The 21,613-nt window shown below is 38.6% G+C and overlaps 2 protein-coding genes across 3 annotated transcripts in view; one reads left to right on the forward strand and one right to left on the reverse strand.

Annotated features, from left to right (window-relative positions):
• Positions 1–1,599: 1,599 nt before the first annotated feature.
• Positions 1,600–11,587, reverse strand: LOC139122850 (prefoldin subunit 1-like). Its single transcript, XM_070688660.1, has 4 exons — positions 11,535–11,587; positions 10,007–10,173; positions 7,725–7,809; positions 1,600–4,602 (listed from the first exon to the last, which is right to left on the reverse strand). The coding sequence occupies exons 1-4, from the start codon at positions 11,574–11,576 to the stop codon at positions 4,516–4,518; spliced, it is 381 nt and encodes a 126-aa protein (XP_070544761.1). The 5' UTR covers positions 11,577–11,587; the 3' UTR covers positions 1,600–4,515.
• A 2,429-nt stretch (positions 11,588–14,016) lies between these two features.
• LOC139122851 (vesicular inhibitory amino acid transporter-like) overlaps positions 14,017–21,613 on the forward strand; it is an 86,380-nt gene continuing 78,783 nt past the window's right edge. Inside the window, exon 1 of one of the 2 annotated variants that reach the window (XM_070688662.1) lies at positions 14,017–14,150. In XM_070688662.1, the coding sequence (XP_070544763.1) occupies positions 14,144–14,150 (7 nt within the window). In that variant the 5' untranslated portion in view covers positions 14,017–14,143. Of the gene's footprint in view, positions 14,151–14,278; positions 14,491–21,613 lie in introns of those variants that run through there. The other variant, XM_070688661.1, reaches the window with a different exon arrangement.

The following is a 21,613-nucleotide window of genomic DNA, read 5'->3' on the forward strand; positions in this document are numbered from 1 at the left end:
CACTTTTGCCACAGTTACCATGGAAAGAGAAAATCTAACCAATCACAGATTTTAAGCGGGTGGCCACTTTTTAAAAACAGCGCCCTCACATGGGCATTTTGAATACCAAGGAACGCCCCTTTGACCATATATGGGCATATTTAAATTACAGGTGACTGTATACCTTTAACCAACAGTTGAAATCTAAAATTTCTACTATCCCTGTGTTAACTTCATGAAAAAAAAAAATCGATTTTCACCAAAAAAGCCGATAAAAATTTTGTGTGACTTGCACAATGAGCCCTAACAAGTGGTAGATCAAAGAAATTGGAGAGAATGAATATCTTTCCAAAAGGTTCCACCAAATTCTGAGTTGAATTGCAACCGTAGCTTGTATGTTAGAGCAAAAGTTTGAATGTTCCTTGCCACAAAAAGTTTAATTTTACAAGAGTACAAGACTGCATGAAAACAAAAAGTTCTAGAATGTACGGTTAATAAAAAGGATCATTTTCTGTGATGTTATGATTTCTGTTACCATAAGCAGAAATAAATGACGCGTACTGGGCGAAGGTAACATCACAAATTGATGTTTCAAAAAGGACAAATCTAATTTCAATCTAGAGGACAACTGCGTTATCTTCTTGCTTGAAATAAAAACAAATGAGTAATATTAAAAGATGGTGGCCTTGGTCCCTTTATGACTGGCAGGCACCAAGTACCATGACCTGTCACGGGCTATGCGCCTAGGCAATCTTGTGCTGACTTGGAGACAATTTGTATCAAAATCCAACAACGATTGCAAGAAGACATGAATTTCTTGCATATTCTCCTTTGATATGACTAATGTTAAAAAGTGCTTGACTTCTGTTCAAAAAAATGGTCCAATATGGCACAAGCTGATGAAAGTTAAGGGTGGGAGTTCAGAGTATATCTGATCTATACAGGATGATATAAAAAGGACTGTTTGGAAGTCAGAAATAAACAAATTTCAAAGTTGAAAGTCTCCTCAACTTCCCTTGCCACCAGCGATGAGTTTTTTTGATTGTTTCAAACCATGGAAGTTTACTATTCCTGCTGGCAACTCTTATCTTTTAGGTTCTAGCATGCAGAAAGACACGATAACACACAGCGGGCAAATGATTGCAACCTACTGATTTCTTGCTTTTTAATTCACTTGGAAAACAATTAGGCTGTAAGGGAAACTGATAGCAATTTATCAACATTGGTGTTCAATAATTTCAGGTTTTCCTTACAGTGTTGGGCCTGGGTTGTTTTTGGAAAATCTACATTGTGTGGTTGGATCAAAGACAAAGGATGTACATATTCTGCGATTGCTTGGGCAAAAAAAAAGCACAAACATGATTGAGTCTAAAAGACAGCAATGTTGCATCCTGCCATTCTTTGCCACCAAAACACGATCATTGAATATTATCTTTAACAGATTTATTTCTGTTTTGCATGAGAAAATGCTTTTTTGGACTGTGGAGTTTTTGTCTGTGCTATTTTAGGGTTTGTGGTGGAGAGGTTGTTTGGGTACACCCTAAACATAATATTCCACACAATTGAAATCACAGCCTAAATTGACTATATTTCTACATAGTTGGCAAAATCATTCTGAAATCCGTTGAATTAAAATGCTTTTATTGACCAAGAACAAAACTTTGAGATTTTGAAAATATAATTTTTAGAGTCAACACAGGATTTACAGAAAACTGGTTCTCAAATCATATGAAGAAGAATTTTACAACATACATCTGATGTCATCCAACAGAGGTTGTAATGTTTAATGTATTTTCAAATATCTTTGTTCAGTTTGTAAAACACTTGTTTCTCTCTCTGATCCCAATATCATGTCAAAATGTGTTTTCAACTTGTCAATACAGTCTGCATATGTGAAATGTCCAATGTTATTTTTGTTGACTGAATTTTAGTGCAAATGAAAATTCACTTGCCAACAGCAATGTTGCTAAGTGTACACAATTTGTGTTTGCTAGACTGATACTCTGTACTCCAAGATGCTTTTTGAAAGAAGAAATAAACATTTTCCATAACAAAATAATGAATATATTACCATATATTATCACAAGTTGTAACTGTTGTCCCTATAACAGATCAAGTAGAAAATAATTCTCTCAAAGAAAGTCACCATAGAATGGTGAAATGACATCATTGTTCTGTGTAAAATCTTCTTAGCAATTTCAAAGCCTGTGCATAACAGTGTACCATACTGGAACCAAACTTAAAAAATCTTGTTGTGTTTGCAGATTGCCCACAGAAAATGGACACAAAACCTAACAAAGACTTAAAGGGCCAGTAATGCTAACATTTGATAATTTTTTCACTATTTTTATTTTTAATGTCAACCACAATTTCATGGTGAGATACTCAGTATTCAGCTAGTCAACCCAGCCTGTACATGTAAATATATAGGCACTATATTGACAAGCTAAATACAGGGTTTTTAACATTCTTTTAGGAGTAAAATAAGAACATGCAATTGACAAACAAAATAAAAATACCGGATTTTTCTGAGAGTACGCCCACTCGAAAAACCGCCCATGGGCGGTTATTTGGGGGGTGGGCCGTTATTAAGAATTTTAAATTTCATCTCAACCTTTGTCTACGGCATTTCAACTTGACTCCCCTTGAAAAAAATTACCTACGCAAAGGTCAAAAAGTTTTATATAGCGTACAAAATAAAATAAGTTACACTTCTAAGATAATTACTTCGGCGATATATGTCCGTATCCCCCTATTTATGCTACTAAAATGCAGGTGGAATGATCCAGAAGAACGCAAAGTCAACGTTAGAGTTTGCCACACAATGCCGACAATGATTGACAGATGAAGCAGGAGCCAGGAATTTTCCATTCTGCACGATGGGGATCATGAAATAAATAAAATGACTATCATAAAAAATAACTCTGTTTCATTATTTTTTTATTTAATGTACATCATTACTTTTCATGTTTTTTTCGCTTTGATACAAAAATCTGATGATTTTCTTCGCGTAAATTTGTTGCATTCACAAACGTAACAGTAGTAGTAATCCCTGGTAGAAATGGTATGGTCCACAATTGTTTACGATTATTGACCTCTTTGCGTGCAACGAATGTGAAACACTGTATCTATTTTCACACGTTCGACTACTTGATCAACTTGTCACACTTACAAACTAGGTCAACCTCAGAACACGTGCACACGTCAAAATCTGACCGATGATTTTCTTCGCTTTTTCGCCGAGCGGTTCTGTCTATGGCCTCTCAGCTAGGCGACTGATGCCGTATGTTGTGGGTTCGAATCCGATTGAAAACTAGCCGTATTTGAATGCGTTCGACAAACCATGGAGGCATGTGATAATTAGATATTATTCCCTAATATTTTTCTTCGTTCAGCGAAGGAAAATTACGAGTGACGTAATGACCGTGTCACCACGAGTCGAAGACGAGTGGTGACACGGTCATTACGTCACGAGTATTTTCCGAGCTGGACGAAGAAAAATATTAGGGAATATATACTTATCACATGCACAAGCCAAGAATTCGTTATTTTTTGCAAAATAAAATAAGTTTTCCATGACGATTCCGCGTTTAAACTTTTGAACTACTTTAGGAATAAATATCAGTACGCCGTGCACAAGTTATCAATCATTTCCAGTCGTCCGTCGTGTGCGTCAGCGCTCACGTTCGTTCATGTGTGGAGCAAATGACAGCTCTCGGTCTACACGTAGGCTACCTTTCACAAAGTTATACTCTATTTCAAATGTAGTATAGTCCTAGAAATTTATCACAGACGAAGATACGCTATTTTTCGGGAACAAATATCGACTGAATCTCGACGGCGCGAACACTGTAAACGTCGCGCCTGACCCTGTTTGCAATGCGTACGGAACCCACGGTATACGCGACCAGCTTCGAGTTCGTTGTTTCCGCAAATTATTACGTAATTCCTTCGGAATATACCGGCGGTACACTCTTGTGTTTACATTGTTCGGATGAGTAATGTCGTAGTCTGTGAAAATATCGATTTCATTACATGACTTTTGATCGTGGGAGAAACATCGGCCGCCATGTTGTTTGTTTACATACTTACGAGCACACCGAAGATCGACAAAAAAAAAGGTCCGACGCACCAAAATTGATGACATAGACGCGGGTTGTTGTGACATAGAACGACCAGAGAATAAATCCCGTATTTTTTAGTTAAATAGGCGGTAAATTTTTACCGAATTACGGCCCTGGGCCGTTATTTAGCTACAGGTGTGAAGCAGACAATGTTGCCATTTTCTGTTTAACGGCCCTGGGCGTACTCTCAGAAAAATCCGGTAATAAAATTATCATAAAAATTAGCATTACTGGGCTTTTAAGTTAAGCATTACAATGACATACAAAATTATAAATTTCTACTTTGGAAAAAAAAGGTATGTAGTAGCTATAACTTAAATAAAAAGACCACAAAAATTGATAAGTAACTTTCAAAACTTGTAAAGCAGACCTTTTTTTACAGTACATACAGCATTAAAAAAAAGCACAGCATTTATTTCCCGACATGTTTTTGTTGTAACATTTCTCTAATGTTATCTTCACTTTCTTTTATACTTCTCTCTAGGTATGCCTTGTTAGCCTGCAACAGAAAATTGAAAAGTAGTATATAAAAATATGCTGGTATTTCTCTTTTCAACACCTCTTCCCTTACTTGAAGCTGTGTGTGGGTGACTGTTTCATTGCAGCAGTAGAAGGGGGTCAAGCCCTGTAAACATCATAATTGGTATAAAACTACTTTTTTGTGTGATTGTAAAGTTGGTCCTCTATGCAGGGCAATGGGTGATGGGAGTCAGGGTTTAAGGTAGTATACGCCTTGAAAGTGAAAGACTTATACTTTTGCTCCAACTTTCCTCAATGAAACTTTCAACCATACTGTTACAAAATCAAGAATAAACATCACGGTCATCCTGCATAGTTTGGTACAAGAGGAACAAATTACCAAACATTTACCAATATTTGAAATTCAAAATGGTTGCCACCCCTGTGTTATCTCTATGGGGAAAAATACAATTTTCCATTTTTGAAAAACTAAGATGGTAAAAATTTTTCTTACTTCAATAGCTTAAAGATTAGCTGCCACAAGTGGTGGAACGGAAAAGAATTGTAAAAATTTGAGAATCTGAATATCTGTCCCCAGGCCACATTCTACCATAATGTATGAAGTATGGAGATAATACATTGCACAGAATGCTAGTTTCTTATCACACTTGTTGGGATCTAGACTAGCCTAGCAGTCAATTGGAGTTTTCTATGTGTCAATAGTAACCAGAATTTGAATCTGTTGTTCAGACCTCTTCTTTTATTTTATTTCTTTCCTTACATACATGTACGCTCTTGTTCTGTATAAGTCTTTCACAGGAATTATACATAGAAGTAATTAGCCTATGAAGACATGGTCAAAGTGACTGAGTTTGCTGTGAGTTATTCCTTTAATTTATTCAATTAAAATATCAACAATTCCATCTACAAACTCTTGTCAACTCAATGATCCTAACTGTCAAGATAATCACATCTTAATGGTGTTCAAATGTTTGTTTATAGTTGTAAATGGATTTGTGCTTCCAGCGCCATTGAAACCTCCACAATGACGGCGGTTTTGTACTTGCAAATTTCCCTCTTAAGTTTTCCTTAAAACAAAGTTTTCAGTTGATCTACGCACATCAATACAACAGCTGCTGTGCAGCACAATCCACGGAAAAATTTTAATGACTTTCATGGATTTTTTTTGCAGTTTTCAAGGAGCGAAAAAAACTTTTTCTGGCAGTGTACGAGAAACGCACAGAAATCTGTCAAACAACATCCCCTGTAGACATAACACATTACACTATACGTCAGCATTGGCTGAGGATTAATGTTTTGGGATTTTGCAGGAATATCACAGGACTTTCCCCGGAATGATTTGAAAGTGACTCGCCAGGAGTATAGAAAATCTGGAGCGGGAAAATATTGTTCCACATTGATCTATTTTGTAAGTAGGAACAAGGGGCACTAGAAAGTTTATAGATTACCCACTCAATGTGTGGTGCCACAATCTAAGAGCATCAAATTCCAGAATCGGAAGGACATTTCAAGCCTACAGCCACTGTGACACAGTTGAAATCTGATTCCTTTACCTTACAGCTATGTTTTTTCAATCCCTGGGATCAAGTTTGATTTTGGTGATAGAGAAGATTACCAAGGTGTTACTGTTTTTCGTTTGCCGTTGAAACTTCATTTCACTTTATAAATTTGCTGAGAGAGAGAAATCCGATAAGAACCCATGCCTTAGGGCAGCCTCTAGCTGCAAAGTAGTGGATGTAGTCTACATGGTTAAATAGGCGACAGAGGAAGCCATGAACTGTACTGTACATGTTCACACCCAGAACTCTGCCGACAGTTTACTAAGAAAACTCCTGCAATCTTGACTATTTCAAATATTTTTCTTTCAACAAAATAACCCCGATAGGTTATGTTCAATATACAAGACAGACAGCCTTTATACCTGGTGCGACCAGGTATATGCGAAGCAACGAAAGTTACACTTTTGGCCTGCTTTGTCAACCTGTCCACCCCAATGCCCTGTAAACAGGTCCAAAATCACCTTAGAGAATAGGCTTGGGCAAAACCATGGTGGTGAAAGGGTACAACAATTTGTATTAGTTGCATACCTTTTTAGCTACTTGGCGCATACCTACTGTAAACACAATTGAAACTATTTTGGGATAATTGGATGGTGAAGTAATGTTGATCTAATCCACAAATGTGATCTCATCTGCTTTTCTTTTTACAGTACACTCTTGTTTTCATAAGTAATTTGTATCAGTGCAACATTACACTATCTGGCACCTAAAACTTTTGAGAAATTTAAAGATTATGAAAATCCAATTATCCCAAATTAGTTCCAATCGTGTTTGTACTACTGGTCTGAAATTTATTTTTTCAAAATCAAGACTAACGTTCTTCCATCAACAGCGGCAATGCTCTGCTGGAACATGAGGTGTGTTAGTTTGATGGAGGATGGATCACTGACAGAGCGACGGCAGTATACAGAACAAACATGAAAAGCCACTGGATCGTCTGTAGGATTACATGTAGTTTGTCCAAATGCTCAATTCTGAAGTGGAAGACCAATGCCATTGTGATCTCCAAGTTGAGTGTATGGTTGTTTTAACTTGACGAAGAGTGGTGGATTTAGAGTGATAGAGCGAGGGCAGTATACATAAAAACAGAATGCTCTAAACATTTCAAAAGATACAGCTGTCTATTTGACATGCCTTCTCAGATATAAACAGACAGCATTCACATTTTATGCATTGTAAAAACCAATGTAAAGAACAAACAACTAAAAGCTTTCTGGGTTTGTTTGATTGTGATAAAATATACATGTGACTGTGCTAAAATATACAAGAATTACTTAAACACTTGACAGAATTCAAGAATTTGTCCTTGAAACTAGCGGTATTACTTTTGCAAATATGAATTTGTTTTCAAAACTGCTACAAATTTCACAGTAAATGCTGTACTCCAGTGCCACAGTTTCTTAGCTTTTAACCCTTTCACTACCATGGTTTGGTCCAACCTGTTTTTATCAGTGGTCAGTGTGGACCTGTCCACAGCAAATTAGGGGTGTACAGGTTTAAACGATGGAGGGTGCTACCCACTAGAAAAGCACCATGTTGGGGCCGCCATGACGTTCTGCACAAAGTTCAGTATTTTCCTTACCTCCAAATTTTTAATTTTTTCCTCCGACTTGTCAATTTTGGAACGGAGTGATTCCAAAATTGTTGATTTTTCTTGGAGAAGAAACCTGCAATGACATAAAAATGTTCTTAAAAAAACTGTCACTTGTTAGTTTGTAACAGAGAGATTCATATCTACGCTTCTTTTACAAACTTGACTGCAATTTGGATGAGTGTGTCTGTGCACCTAGATATACAATCTTTTTAAAATCCTTGAGTGCCAAAGTCGACTTTTGTCTCCTGTATAAAATGTAACCCGCACAAATTTTTTCCAATTTTTTCCAAAATTTTGATAAAAAATTTTAGCCAATGAAAAGTGATGTCCAAATTACCGAGAAATTCATATAAGTTGGTAAAATTTTACACTGAAAATTTGGTGGGAAAATTTACAGCACTCAAAGGGTTAATACTACATAAATGTATTTTTGAAAGTTGAAATTCCCATTATATCCTTCTTCTATTACTTGAAGAGGGAAAGTTGCTCCAATAACGTAGATTGAAAACCTGTTATAGGCTTTGTCGTGGAAGCTATTGAATTTTACCCTACTGGACACACAGGATCTACATTGTGATAGGTTCATTAGAAGGCAATGGTGCAAACATGTCACACTTATTTCCTTTGATGAGGGTCTCCTTAAAGATGCAGTCTTGAGCCCCCTACCCCCTCACCACCTTTGAAAACTCTCCCAAACATATACCTGGTAATATAATATTGTTTTTGACCAGCAGGGCAGAGAGGAGAAAATATAACACCTGATTCTCTTGTCACAACAAAACAGAGACAAAAAGTTTTATGGTAGTATACAGCAGTAAAGTCCAGAATGAAGCACAGGTAAAAGCCACTTTTAATCAGCTTATTTCAGTGAAATCAGTCTTTTGAAACCTCTCTCTTGTGAAGATAGATTATTTTCACACTGGTGATTCAGTAATTTATAGGATTCAAGTTTGCACCTAGCGTGGTACCTACCAACCTTGTAAAGAAGTCTGTGAACAAAACCACTTACAATGTAGCTATGACAGGGAGAATATAACATAATATTACACAACTTTAAGAATTTCTCTCTTTTAAAAGATGTGTTGCTTTCTGAAGGAGTATTCAAAATACGTTCTCTGAGCTCGTTCAATATAAGCAATCGAGAAATTTGTGATGCCACAACATGTTTCATATTATACCTGTGTACTCACAAATGTGCAAACAAAACCTTTTAGAGAATTACATAAACTCATGAACCCAAACTCAACATTAGCAGCTGCTCTCCGCAGTGTTTTCCGAAGTAAGGACATATCCCAGTTGAATGTATTAAAAGCAATGCAGTTGAATTGATGACACAATATGAGCATGTGTACGCTTAAAAGTAAATTAATTAATCTGGAAAATATACAAGGCACTCAGCGTTAATGCCAGGTGCTAAACAACTGTTCATCAGCGATCTTATCCTGAAATACAGCATTTTAAAATCTGGTCATTTGTCTTCAGGCTTTTGTGTAAGGCTTGAACTGTTGGCAGCTGTACAAAGTTGACCTTGCATTTCAAGTACAGGATAATTGTGATTCAGTGATTCATATTTTTTTTTCTGAGTTGTTATTGTTGCTATTCTTGTTTACATAGATATAGCCTCCTTGACATGTAGTATGCATTAACTAGTGTATATACAATGGCACTGTATGGGAAAAACACAGACTATGTCAGAACCTAAAATATGTGTATGTTATATAGTTTGTATATGGAAGAGAGTTAAATTTTACCTGGGATCAGTGATCATTCTCCTCCTCCGTACACATAATTACATGTATTTTATCTTCTAAGATACATGTATGTATAATTTTGTTTTCACAGATATGCAATATCACTGATTACAAAGGCAACTTCTTTATGGTCCTCCCATACCTATGAGTGTCTATTGAGGGAAGGGAGGGTGGGGGTAACTCTAATACTATCAGTATTTACAATAGACTCTATCAGAGCCCTACTTTCACTATGTAGCTTCTATTCTGTCTTACATCGATGTGCCCTTAACAGTGTGGCTGAGTGAGGCCAACATATGGCAAAACCAGTTTACAGCAAGCTAAGTCTTCATTGTTTTTGAGGGCAGATGAGGGTCATATTACATGGCCAATAGGGGAAGTTTGTGAGTCTGAGGTCTTATCTGATGTCCTCCCCTTTCTCCCCATCCCCTCCTGGCCTAATAGAACAGCATGAACACTTTCTACACGTGAATACAAGTGCAAAATTTCTAAATTGACAAGATACTGTTCTGGACTTACATTCTGCCGACACCTTCATACAGCCTGACATCATCCGGCAATGACTCCAGCTCTGCAGTGGTCAGTTTGGCATGTTGCTCTTGTCGTTTCAGAGACTCTTTCTGCACCTCAGCGACTTTGATTTTCTGTGTCACATCTATCATCATTGCCTGATGATCCTGGAAGGCCTGAGACAAGCAGGGAAGGACAAGAGACATGGCTGAATAGGGCCGTTCACAGTTTACGTCACTGTTCTCTCATTAATATGCAAAAATAAATATTTGTCCGCATTTTTAGATTACGCTTTTGAAAATTACGCATGCAAGAACGACGAAAATACATCTCAGTGGGCGACTGCTAGTGTAACAATGAATACTAAAAAACATATTCACGACTCAGAGTACAAGCTGCAAAAACAGCCACGCATGAAACATTGATAAAATGTGTCCGCATTTCAAACTGCGTGCCCGATGTCGCGCGCGTACAGCTATATTTAGTAACAAACCTGTAACCGTGAACAGCGCAATTAGAGAAGTCAAATGTGGCAGCTGCATTTTCACACTTCTGTTAAATTGTACATCTGATACACATACAGTACTTAAGACACGTTGTACGTACTAGCTCTGCATGGCAGGGCTTTGTGTAGTTACCGGCTGCACCCAGTGACAACACACAGCTGATCCCAGCCATGCAGAGCTTTATACATACATGGAGGTACCTCCATGCATGGATGTACATCCATGCTCCCTTTTGGCAAATACTTAAATTTGCAATCACATTATCTGCTTGACTTTTGATTCATGGTATTAGATGAAGATGCAACATCCCTCTGACTATGAAGCTTAACAACAAACGGTTTCCACTTCTGCCTCAATGGTTTCAAATTTAACACGGCACCAAATACTACCATGTCACGCTTTCTTGTGGTATCTGGGGACCATGTGTCATACACACGGACAACAACAGTATGCCCTGCCTTTTGTGTGATAATGTGCGTTTCTTTATTCAACAAGCAGCTCTAAATAGGGAGGAAACTAGAGAACTGTGTGTAGCCCTTTTCTTCGGCATTCTGGCGTTGCCGTCGACGATCACGCGTCACGTTGAACCTACACACGGGGACATGGGGTTAAACTGAAAGGTGTAATACATCACATGCCCGAACTCGTGGGGACGCTAGACGTCAACACTATCACACGTCTGCCGTTTATGAAGATTCATCCTCATAATGTCCCTTACATTTCGAGAATTCAATGAATATATAAATCTGCAGTACACCTTCTTTCAAACAGGGTAATCGTGCAAATGTATAAATGTATATGGACTTCCGATATGACATGCCCAGTTCTACTGTGACACTGCACTGACAGTGACGGGCATTTTGCATAGTGCAGACATGGCATTTGACTTGCAGCTCTGTACCGTGCACACCCTAGGACCAATGGTGTCCGTTCAAGCGACTGCAACAGGGGTATCTTCACTATGTGTGCTGATCGTCTTAACGAACACTCGATAAAATGTAGCGGTACTAGCTGAACTGCTTAAAACTTACCTTTTTCAGCTCCATGTCGACAGGAAGACCCGCGGACGCCATTTTGAAATTATGGAATTAAACTATTTTGGTCGATAGAGGGCACTAGACTATGGCAAGACGACTTCAGTGAAGATGTATTAAATTGATACAGTTTACTCGCTTTAGCGCTCTAGCAATAGTTGATATAAAATTTGTATATTTCGTCGATGATAGGCTACTTACCTCTGCAGTTAATTCATTGACCAGGTTTAGAACAGAACACTGTGGGTTTTAAAGTTTTAAAATTGAATAGGCAATAGGTAGACTTGACTTGGACATATCCAGTGACAGTTTTCGAAGACTCCTTGATTTTATGAAGACGTGTGAAAAATTTTGTTCCCCAATACCCTGTAGGATAGTCATCCCATCTCAAATTTCACGAAACCCGATATTTGATAAAAGTACAGATATTTCAATAACAAATGTTTTTGACTTGAATATTTATCCATGGAAATTAAAACCTACAGCTCTATTTATCTTACACACAAATAAATTTTACTCCTCGCCCACTTCAGATTCACTTAAGAAGAGGAAACTCACTTTCAGGGATGCAGTACGCCCTCAAACTGGCTCATTAGGGACTATATTTCACTCACAGAAGTAGTCCAATTGAGTTTACCATGACATCATGTTCAAAACTATGCTGACTTATAATTTACTTGTATGTATGTATGTATGTATGTATGTATGTATGTATGTATGTATGTATGTATGTATGTATGTATGTATGTATGTATGTATGTATGTATGTATGTATGTATGTATGCATGCATGCATGCATGCATGCATGCATGCATGCATGCATGCATGCATGTATGTATGTATGTATGTATGTATGTATGTATGTATGTATGTATTTATATATTCGTATTCAATATCCTCTATATCTCATTCTGTCAACTATCTACCCCGGTGATCAGAATAATAAAGTCCAGTAAACCTTGACCAGATCAAAAACGTCAAAAGTGAAAAACTGCACATTGTGAGCGGTGGTTTTGACCATTGTTTCTGTCATCGCTGACGTGGAAGCACGTCTCTAATTTTCCTGTGTGGAAAATTGTACAAACTAAAGTTATTTGTTGAAGACGATGCATCATCAGTGTGAAACGTGAGGAGGTGTATTCATCCGCACGTATTTCCGGTGAAACCTGACGCTGACTCAGCTTGCCCAGACCAGTGATTGTAATCATGTTATTATGGGATTTATTTCTGACAACACCGTCCATATAAAAATTACCAAAATGGTACATTGACATCCAAAATATTTCTGCCCTTTCCAGAATTCGACGAAGGCTTTCAGAACAGCAAGCTTTAAAGTTAGTACCACATGCGATAGGAAGTTTACAAATTTTAGGCTGGAATAAAGTGATGAAGGGATATTTATGAATAATTGATTTGGTCACTGGATTATCCGTTCATGCGACTGTCTGACCATGGCCGGACAGTGTAAGTGAACTTGGAGTTAGAAATTAACAAGGAGTACCAACTAATCTCAACTTTTCATACAGATCGTATTTTTGTGTTTTTCGATGTCATAATTCAATCGATCATAGATTTCAAAATTTAGAGAATTGCTGGGTTGACATTTGTCAATTTCAATGATCCCAGAATTACGATTAAAGATACGTAGTTAGTTTCAGCTTTGTTCTCTATTTTGAATTCGTTTTAAATTCATCGCGATGTACACAGGTAAAATACATCGTCCGCTTAATTTCTATAGACAGAATGAACACTGTACGTGTAAGTCAATTGAATAAAAAGCCGATTGAAAGAACAAGGCATTTTTTTTTGCTTTACAGCCCATTGATGATTAAAGATGACACATTTCAAACGGTCATCGGGACTCGGTTACATCACAATTTGCTCAGTACATGTGGTATGAATTTTTTAGCGTTGGACTAGACTTGCGTTGAAAGGTGCGAGCACACTTCAACCACACTTTGCCTCCGTAGCGACATTCAAATCGTAAGTCAACGGGTAATAACTTAATTCATCGAGCCACATATAGCCAATCAGCTGTGATCTTTTCCATCTCCTTGTCCATTTTAGTTGCTCTCTGTACACACAGCGTTTCTCCCTCCTCCCATCATTTCACATCACTTAAAGGTTGCTGGAGTGATGTCTTATCCACAGCGCATGCGTCGTATGTAAAAAAAATCATGAATGTGGTGATGGCGTTTTCTCATTGAAAAGTGAGCGTTTAATGACATAAAACTCACAAATAATTCATTTTAGACGACAGTATCCAGTATTGTGCCCCTTATTTTGGCAACATGATGACGTTTTGTTGACCAGCGCCCTTCGCTTCTTTTCTTTGAAAAATGACCAAATTATGATATCTCCCCACAGACCTTACCTTGATTGCCCGCGACTTTGAAGTTCAACATATACCCGCGGAGTGATAAAAATCAGCCCATATAATCGTTTTTATTTAGTTTAACCGATCCGAATTCCCGAGTCTTCGTTGGACTGTGTGTGACAAGATAAGGGTACCGTGAGTGCGAGCAAGCCAGCTGCTCAGGCGGTGCCGGGACGACGCTCGGGGAGTTGCTTGTACATCGGAGGGAGGGATAGTTCTGGGAGCAACTATGGAAGGTGAGTGAATTTGAATGTGTAAGTTTATGTTACGACGGATGGCGTATTGATTTTGCGATAAATCATCCCTATAATGAGGAAGCCGAAGCTCGCTTTAAGGGATGCAAAATCGCGCCAACTTGGGAGCGGCGAGAGATAGGTCGTTGTGCCTCCGCGTGGGCAGGACGCTCTTCGGTGCACGTCGCAGGCTGTACGAGCATACATAAAACAGCGAAGGCAGAGCTATACCAGAAAGTGGGAACAGTTACAGGGTTGACAAGATACATTATGATAGCTTTGGAAATTTCTTGATAAACCAGAAGAACGACAACCGAAAAAATGTCTCGCAGCACTGCAGAATGTAAGTATTCAGTTCTACGTGTCAGCCTTACATCTTCACCGATAGCATTTCCTACCCTTCGGGACTTCACTGCTTACACATTCCGTGTTTCATCTCAACTATCTATAATAATGAAAGCAGTTTTGCGGGCAACTTTGACATATTTCGCGCTTGTATTATAAGTTTTGAGAACTCGCTAATAATAAGCGGCGCGTGTTTCTATCCTACGCGAGTGAAGTTACCATACTCAGAATTCACGCCTTTGGTTTTCAGTAGTATCCGTGACAACCATCAACGCGTCGCTCGCTCTTAAGTTCTCTCGAAACTATTTGCATAGGACGCGTTTGATTGGAAGAGCAAAGTCATAACGCTGAGGGAACATTGGCATCAGTTCGACAGCATATCGCGCTGTCGTCATTTTTAAAATTTGGTTCAAAGAAAAAGATGACTCGATGTGAAGCGGGTATTGATTCAACCCATATTAGAAGGGATATGTAAAAAAAAAAGAATGGTTACAGAATTCATTCGCAGTTTATCGACCGACAGAACTCGACCTCAGACAACTAGACCAAAAGCATGGATATATGGAGCCTTCTCTTGTTCAATCTAGCTGTAGGTCGAAATAAACGTCACATTATTGCTGTAGCGTTGACGTGTGCACTTGTTTAATGCTCTCCAGATCGATGATCGATTAAACACATGCAACGCTGTTGTGAATGCGCGTCACACGAGTATGATTGACTGTCAGTTTTCTTGACCTTGTGCCAAACTTGGAGACTTTGAGCATGGTTACCGGGGAGACGCGTTCTCTCTCTATTATCCTTATTCGAACGAACTAAACCGTGGCAAACTCGTGGTACGAACGCACGGACGTTCCTTATACACTTTATCACCCGGAAAGCATTCCGAACAACAGTTTCCGATGACTTCATGTCGATAAGATCACATCCTTGAGGCGTATGGATGGATTGTCTTGCTCTCAGACGACAAACTCCATTACTTCGACTGCGTGTGACAGTGATGTTTTTGTCACGACGAGTGGCCTAATCGTCTGGAGGTATATTTCACTGTCGCTTTCATACCCCTGTATGTCGCTTATCATATTGCCTTCATCTCCAGGAAAATTGAAGGAAGGGCGCGAATAGTGACAGAAAAGTGGCGCGGAAATTTTTGTCATGGTTAGGACTTTAATTGACTGAGAGGCATGATACGTGCGTGATTGTTCCCGGTTAAGCTTGTCACTATGTATAGGGAAAGTTGTTCCAGGTGTAGGTATAGTCGACGCTTTCTGCCGTCCACTTCCTGACGCCTTCGGAGTATCTCCGTCGCTATCCCGCTACCAAGAAACAATCAAGCGCACTAATGGTGCAAATTTGAGAACACAACCGTCAATTACAATCACCAGCGCTTTCCTTTTGCGCGATGAAAAGAGAACAGCGAAAGCGAGTCCATCGGTTATTTTTTTTTAAATCGAGTCATGCAGATTTAGAATAGGTCTATATATGCTATTCATTGATTTCCAGAGAAGAACATGAAAACCCTTTTGTGGGTTTTGATTTAGTCATTTCTGTAGATTCTGTCGACCGGAAATCAATCCAAGGAGTGACAGGAATACACTATACCGTCGTCCCTCGCAGTAACAGATTTTTTCCGAATCCGTTTTGAGTGATTTCTAAGAAAGAAGTCATCTTTTGATCCGGGCTTTGTCAATACTCAGTCTGTCGGCACAGAAGGTAGAAAAAATGGCACCAACGAATCTGATGGGAAGCCAGGCGGTTCACTTTTCAATGGTACCGGGAAATAACTTTATTTACCCCTAGCCCTGTTTAATTAAACTCACAGGTAAGGTATCCAACCGGCGACTGTCGGTAAACAGCCGATGTTGAATCCACATCAATTATGGTGTACTTCACTGCTGTAAAGCATTTGTGAGTCTTTGATTCAGACACCACAATACCGTGATAAGAAGAATCAATGTTTAATTTCACTCGTACGATTTAAAATACAAGTAAATGGCAGACTTGATGAGATTTAGGCTCGCATAATTCTGTAAAGTCTGCATTATAAACAAAATACAAATAAAAGAGGGGGGGGGGAAGTCTCCCAATGCTCAGATTGTCAGGATTTAGCATACAATAATTGTTTCGGTAATCCAATCAGCTAGGGGAGATGCAGGTTCTGCGTCTTGATCGAACGTGAAGATAAGAACGGTTGGCCGGTTCATTAAGCGAACAGCTGATCACTGTACTTGCTTAGGATTTTACGGAGGTGGCTCGCGCAGAGCATGACGGTTAACATGAAAGAAGTGTAAAAATGAGAAGGCATTGGTCGAGAGTGGCAGAGAGAGAGAGAGAGAGAGAGAGAGAGAGAGAGAGAGAGAGAGAGAGAGAGAGAGAGAGAGAGAGAGAGAGAGAGAGAGAGAGAGAGAGAGAGAGAGAGAGAGAGAGAGAGAGAGAGAGAGAGACAGACAGACAGACAGACAGACAGACAGAGAGACAGACAGACAGAAACAGACAGACAGAGACAGAAATAGACAGACACAGAGACAATGAGAGACAGATACATGGACAGACAGACTGACACACACAGAGCCAGAGACAGAGAGACGAAGACAGACTGGCAGACAGACAGACAGACAGACAGGGATATGGATAGCTAACACTGAACCACGCTTCTCTCTTATTGGATCATACAACAAGAAATGTGTATGTATTGCATTGCATTCACGACATTTAGAATGGATAATGTCTCGGTTTAAGTACTCGCCTCGAAAGTGTAAGACTTTAACTTTTGCTCAAACTTGAAAGTTTCTATGGGCAGACTTACGTCTGTATTTTTAGAATTTGAATTTTAAGTCGTACAAGTAGAGCAAAAGAGAGACAGACAAAGACACAGACAGAAAGACAGACAGACAGACAGACAAACAGACAGACATACAGACACAGACAGACAGGCAGGCAGACAGACAGACAGACAGATAAAAACAGAGACTTAGAAACAGAGACAATTGAGAGACGACAAAAACGCAGACGAGCGGTTAGACAGACACCGAGATGGAAAGAGGCAGATGTAAATGCAGTGTTTGACAGGACCCTCGCAATTAGACAAAGGAAGACTTTAGGATGGATGGAATTTAAACTCATAGATATAGGGGAGAGGAAAATGAGGGGAGCGACAAAGAGAAACGCACAGAGAGAGACAGAGACTGACAAACGTCGAATAGAGAGAAATCAGAGAGCTACCTACGAAGTGCAGGTTATACTGATAGAAAAGTTATCGACTCGAAACTATCAGAGTCACCATTCATTATAATTTGACACCAGAACCACTCTTCGTGATGGAAATGACGTCTTTCACACAATATTTCTATATCCATATATATGGCAAAGCACGCTGCCTTAATGCAACGTGGTTGCTAACACAACCGGCCTTCCTTTCACTAAATGCATACATTCACTAAAGCTTTTTGCGTCTCGCTTTTCCCGTCAATTCGCCAGAGATGTCCTAAGTGGCTAGATCCATTATGGTTATAAGTTACTTAATATGAATAATGTGATATTTACCGTTCACGGAAGATTTTACAAAAAAACAGATTGATCCTTTAGAAATATACCGGCTACCTGTAATTTTCGTCACAAAGAACCCTTTCAAGTGCCGTTAATATTGCAGCGTGTACGCGATCACCAATATACTGCACAAAATTGCTTGTTTCCATTTCACATTGTGACGTTTGATTGGTTGTGCAAATTTTCATATATTTTCTTTTCTCTTCCGAGATTTTTTCTATTTATTTCTTTCCAGAATCACCGACAAAAGCGGCATTGTTGAAAATTAAATGCAAATAAGGCGTTTCAAAAAACGAAAATCAGAAAAGTCGCAGGAAGTCAGAAAGCGCGAGCTTTGAAAAAGTGACAGATCGGTCGGAAACTGTGAAGATGTCGGTAGAACGAGAGTATTAACCCGCGAAACTGATATTTTCCCGCCAAATCGCGCGCCTGACGGAAATTAGCGGTGACCGATTATGGTTCACAAAAGGTAAATTTGTGTTCAAAATTGACGATGACAAGTGCCGTTCATGCATGTGTTAAGTTCAAAATTTAGGATAATGTGTCCGGGAATAGTTTTCGGGAAATTCATTTCATATGTTTCGGGAAAAAGACTTATAATTGATGCTTGAAAATTCAGTTTTATACCGCTTGTGGTGTTTTGATCAATTTCGAAGTGAAAATGGATTATTTCCTTCAAGTGTTTGTTAATTTTTCCGATAGTTATATGCCTACCTTCATCCGGGTACATATGTACTTATGTTTGACGCATCTACGACGAATGGATAATAGTTGCCGTTAGAATGATTACCCATGCAGTCCATGCAGAAACAGCATATATAATATATATATATATATATATATATATATATATATATATATATATATATATATGTGTGTGTGTGTGTGTGTGTGTGTGTGTATACATATATATGTATATATATATATATATATATATATATATATATATATATATATATATATATTTACTGTTAATCGACAAGTTGACGAATTATAGATACAGCCTATATTACTCAAGGAATTTTTACTGGTATCAGAATCAAAATTTTCGCCAATTCTTCAAATAGATGTTGGTAGAACTTCAGAAGGATACTTAAGTCGCCTATAATGAGAAGTGATTGCTACTCCTACAGGACCAAAAAATATCGCTGAAGTTTCTAAAAATATGTCGGGTTTTGACGCTCTTGAGGCAAGGATTGCGGCGGAATTCGTCGCCATAGGGACTTACTTTTCACGTCAGAGAGTCCACTTTTAATGGACCAGGAAATTCTAAAAAGTGTGAAAAACTGTCCACTTTAAAGCTCGTGTTTTGAGAGTAAATAGCATTCATTACAAAGGAAGTGAAAAAGTTTATCTTTGTTAAGATTTAAGAGAAGTTTCGGCTGATAATCCAATCACCGAGACCTTTCTGGTCTCGTTGAATCAGCGTAACCTTTAACCTTGAATTTAACTTACATTAATCACAGGAAATGACTTTGAAATAGAAAGTCTACTAGTTTTTAATCTTTTCACACATCAGTACTTTTACACGATCAAAGAACCCATGAAATAATTTATAACGCAGTTGATCGGAAATGCTACGCTCGTGTTCACTTCAATACAATATTTTTTCTCGAAATTGTCTCATTTTTATGCGCATGTCAAGCCGAGTCCCAAAGTAATGTTTTCTGCAAAATGACTCTGTTCTTTTTTCTATGAATATTGGAGAAGGCCGGCGTGCAAAATATGATAGAAAGTGACGACTTTTCACATCGAACGATATACACGACTAGGTCCTTACAGTCATTGTGCGGAAACCCATTCTGTCGTAGATTATTACATCAACTTTCGGAGATAAATGTTACTGGGCAGCATCGTTTCTATCGTGTAACGGAATCGATGAGTCGAGCAATCTCTGAAGGCGTGCGGTTTGGCTTCGAAGGCTTTCCCAGAATCGGTAGTACCACAAAAGCATTGATCGAGTCTCCGACTTTTTTACATTTCGATTGCCTAATGGATCTTACGGGAAAATTGATCGTTACCGAACTACATATACCCAGGATGATCAAATTAGTTCACTTGGATTTGAAACAAAAATCGCTTGCTCCATCGCGGAGTGAGAGATGAGACCTTCGGTTCACTGCCCGAGGACGATTCATAATCGGCCCATACTCTTCTGCGAAAGTCAAGTTAAACTGCTTCTAGTAAGTAAATGTTTGAATGACACAAGTAGTTAATCGCCGTCCGCGATAAAGCAATGTTTAGAAATCCCTCCAAGTACTCTAGTGTCCGTGTATGTCTCTGTCTCTGTCAGAGTCTGTCTGTGTGTGTCTGTGTGTGTCTGTGTGTCTGTCTCTCTTCCTCTACTACTTTAGCCTCTCTATGTGTGTCTCTGTCTGTAAGTCTTCTGTTTGTCTGTCTCCTCCTCCTCCTCTCTCTCTCTCTCTCTCTCTCTCTCTCTCTCTCTCTCTCTCTCTCTCTCTCTCTCTCTCTCTCTCTCTCTCTCTCTCTCTCTCTCTGCTTTGTCTAAAGATAGGTAGGCAGGAATACAGTTCGCATTCCGACAAGCGCCACTTCTTGCTATACTTGAAATTCACTACATATCTTTCGTAAATTATGTGGGATATGTCCGCTCGGCGAAATGGCGCGAAAAATGCATATAAGTTCAACGTTTGGCTGCATGCTGTTGCATTTTCAATATTCAGATATCGTTACTGCTGTCTCAGCTAATACGCTATTTGAAGAATTGCAGTGATTAAACAACTTTCCTCGACAAATCTTTAATTTCCGATTACTGTTTTTTTGTGATCTTAACGACGTGTACGGCCTTGAAGTCGTCTGGGTAACCGTGGAACACAAATTGATCAGTAAAAGTTAAAATGCCCACAATGAAAGCAAGAGATGTTTTTTTTTGTCTTTTGATCGAACAGCATGTTTGTGATGTGTATCTTGTATTAATTCGTTTCAAAAATGTTTTTTTTTTTAAAAGTAATCGTAGTCCCAATTCAATGTAGGTGGATGTTGGCTTGTAGTGAAAGCACGCATGCTGAAGTTTTTTTCAAATGATCGAATGCAAAGCTAATTTTGTAGTCCTCCATGTTCATCCTATACTTTACAAACCCAGTGCTTCATTTTCTCTCGACTGTGATGTCATATCCTCCAAAGAGTGATCGCGCATAAAACCATTGTGCCTTAATCAGAGCGACGGTGATTCGAAACCACAGTGCAACCTAGTGTTGCATAGCTTTGGTTACTCTTCATTTTGAAATGGTTTGGCACTTTCTAAGTACATAATATAGATCTGCTATAAAATCAGGACAAGTTTCAAGGTAACACAAATCTAAATGGAAATATTTAGATTTTCGCATAAACTTTCCTCGATGAAACTTTCAACCATTCTAATTGATAACCAAGAATACCAGGGGTCGCAAAGCAAACTTTGAGATTAAAGAATCGTAGGGTGATTGCATGGCGATTTTTATTCTTAATTTTGAAAGAGTACGGTGGAAAGATTCATTGAGGAAAGTTTGCCAAGGTAGTTGAGAAAAAGTTCAAGTCTTATACTTTCGAGGCGCATACTGCCTTAAACCGAGACTTTC

The sequence above is a fragment of the Ptychodera flava genome, chromosome 22 (assembly GCF_041260155.1).
Source record: "Ptychodera flava strain L36383 chromosome 22, AS_Pfla_20210202, whole genome shotgun sequence".
NCBI lineage: Eukaryota > Metazoa > Hemichordata > Enteropneusta > Ptychoderidae > Ptychodera > Ptychodera flava.

Coding starts and splice junctions, on each gene's coding strand:
- LOC139122850 (XM_070688660.1), bottom strand. CDS start 11,576: ATGGCGTCCGCGGGTCTTCCTGTCGACATGGAGCTGAAAAAG. Junction 10,174..11,534: donor TCGACATGGAGCTGAAAAAG/GTAAGTTTTAAG, acceptor TGCTTGTCTCAG/GCCTTCCAGGATCATCAGGC. Junction 4,603..7,724: donor AAAAAATTAAAAATTTGGAG/GTAAGGAAAATA, acceptor TTTCTGTTGCAG/GCTAACAAGGCATACCTAGA.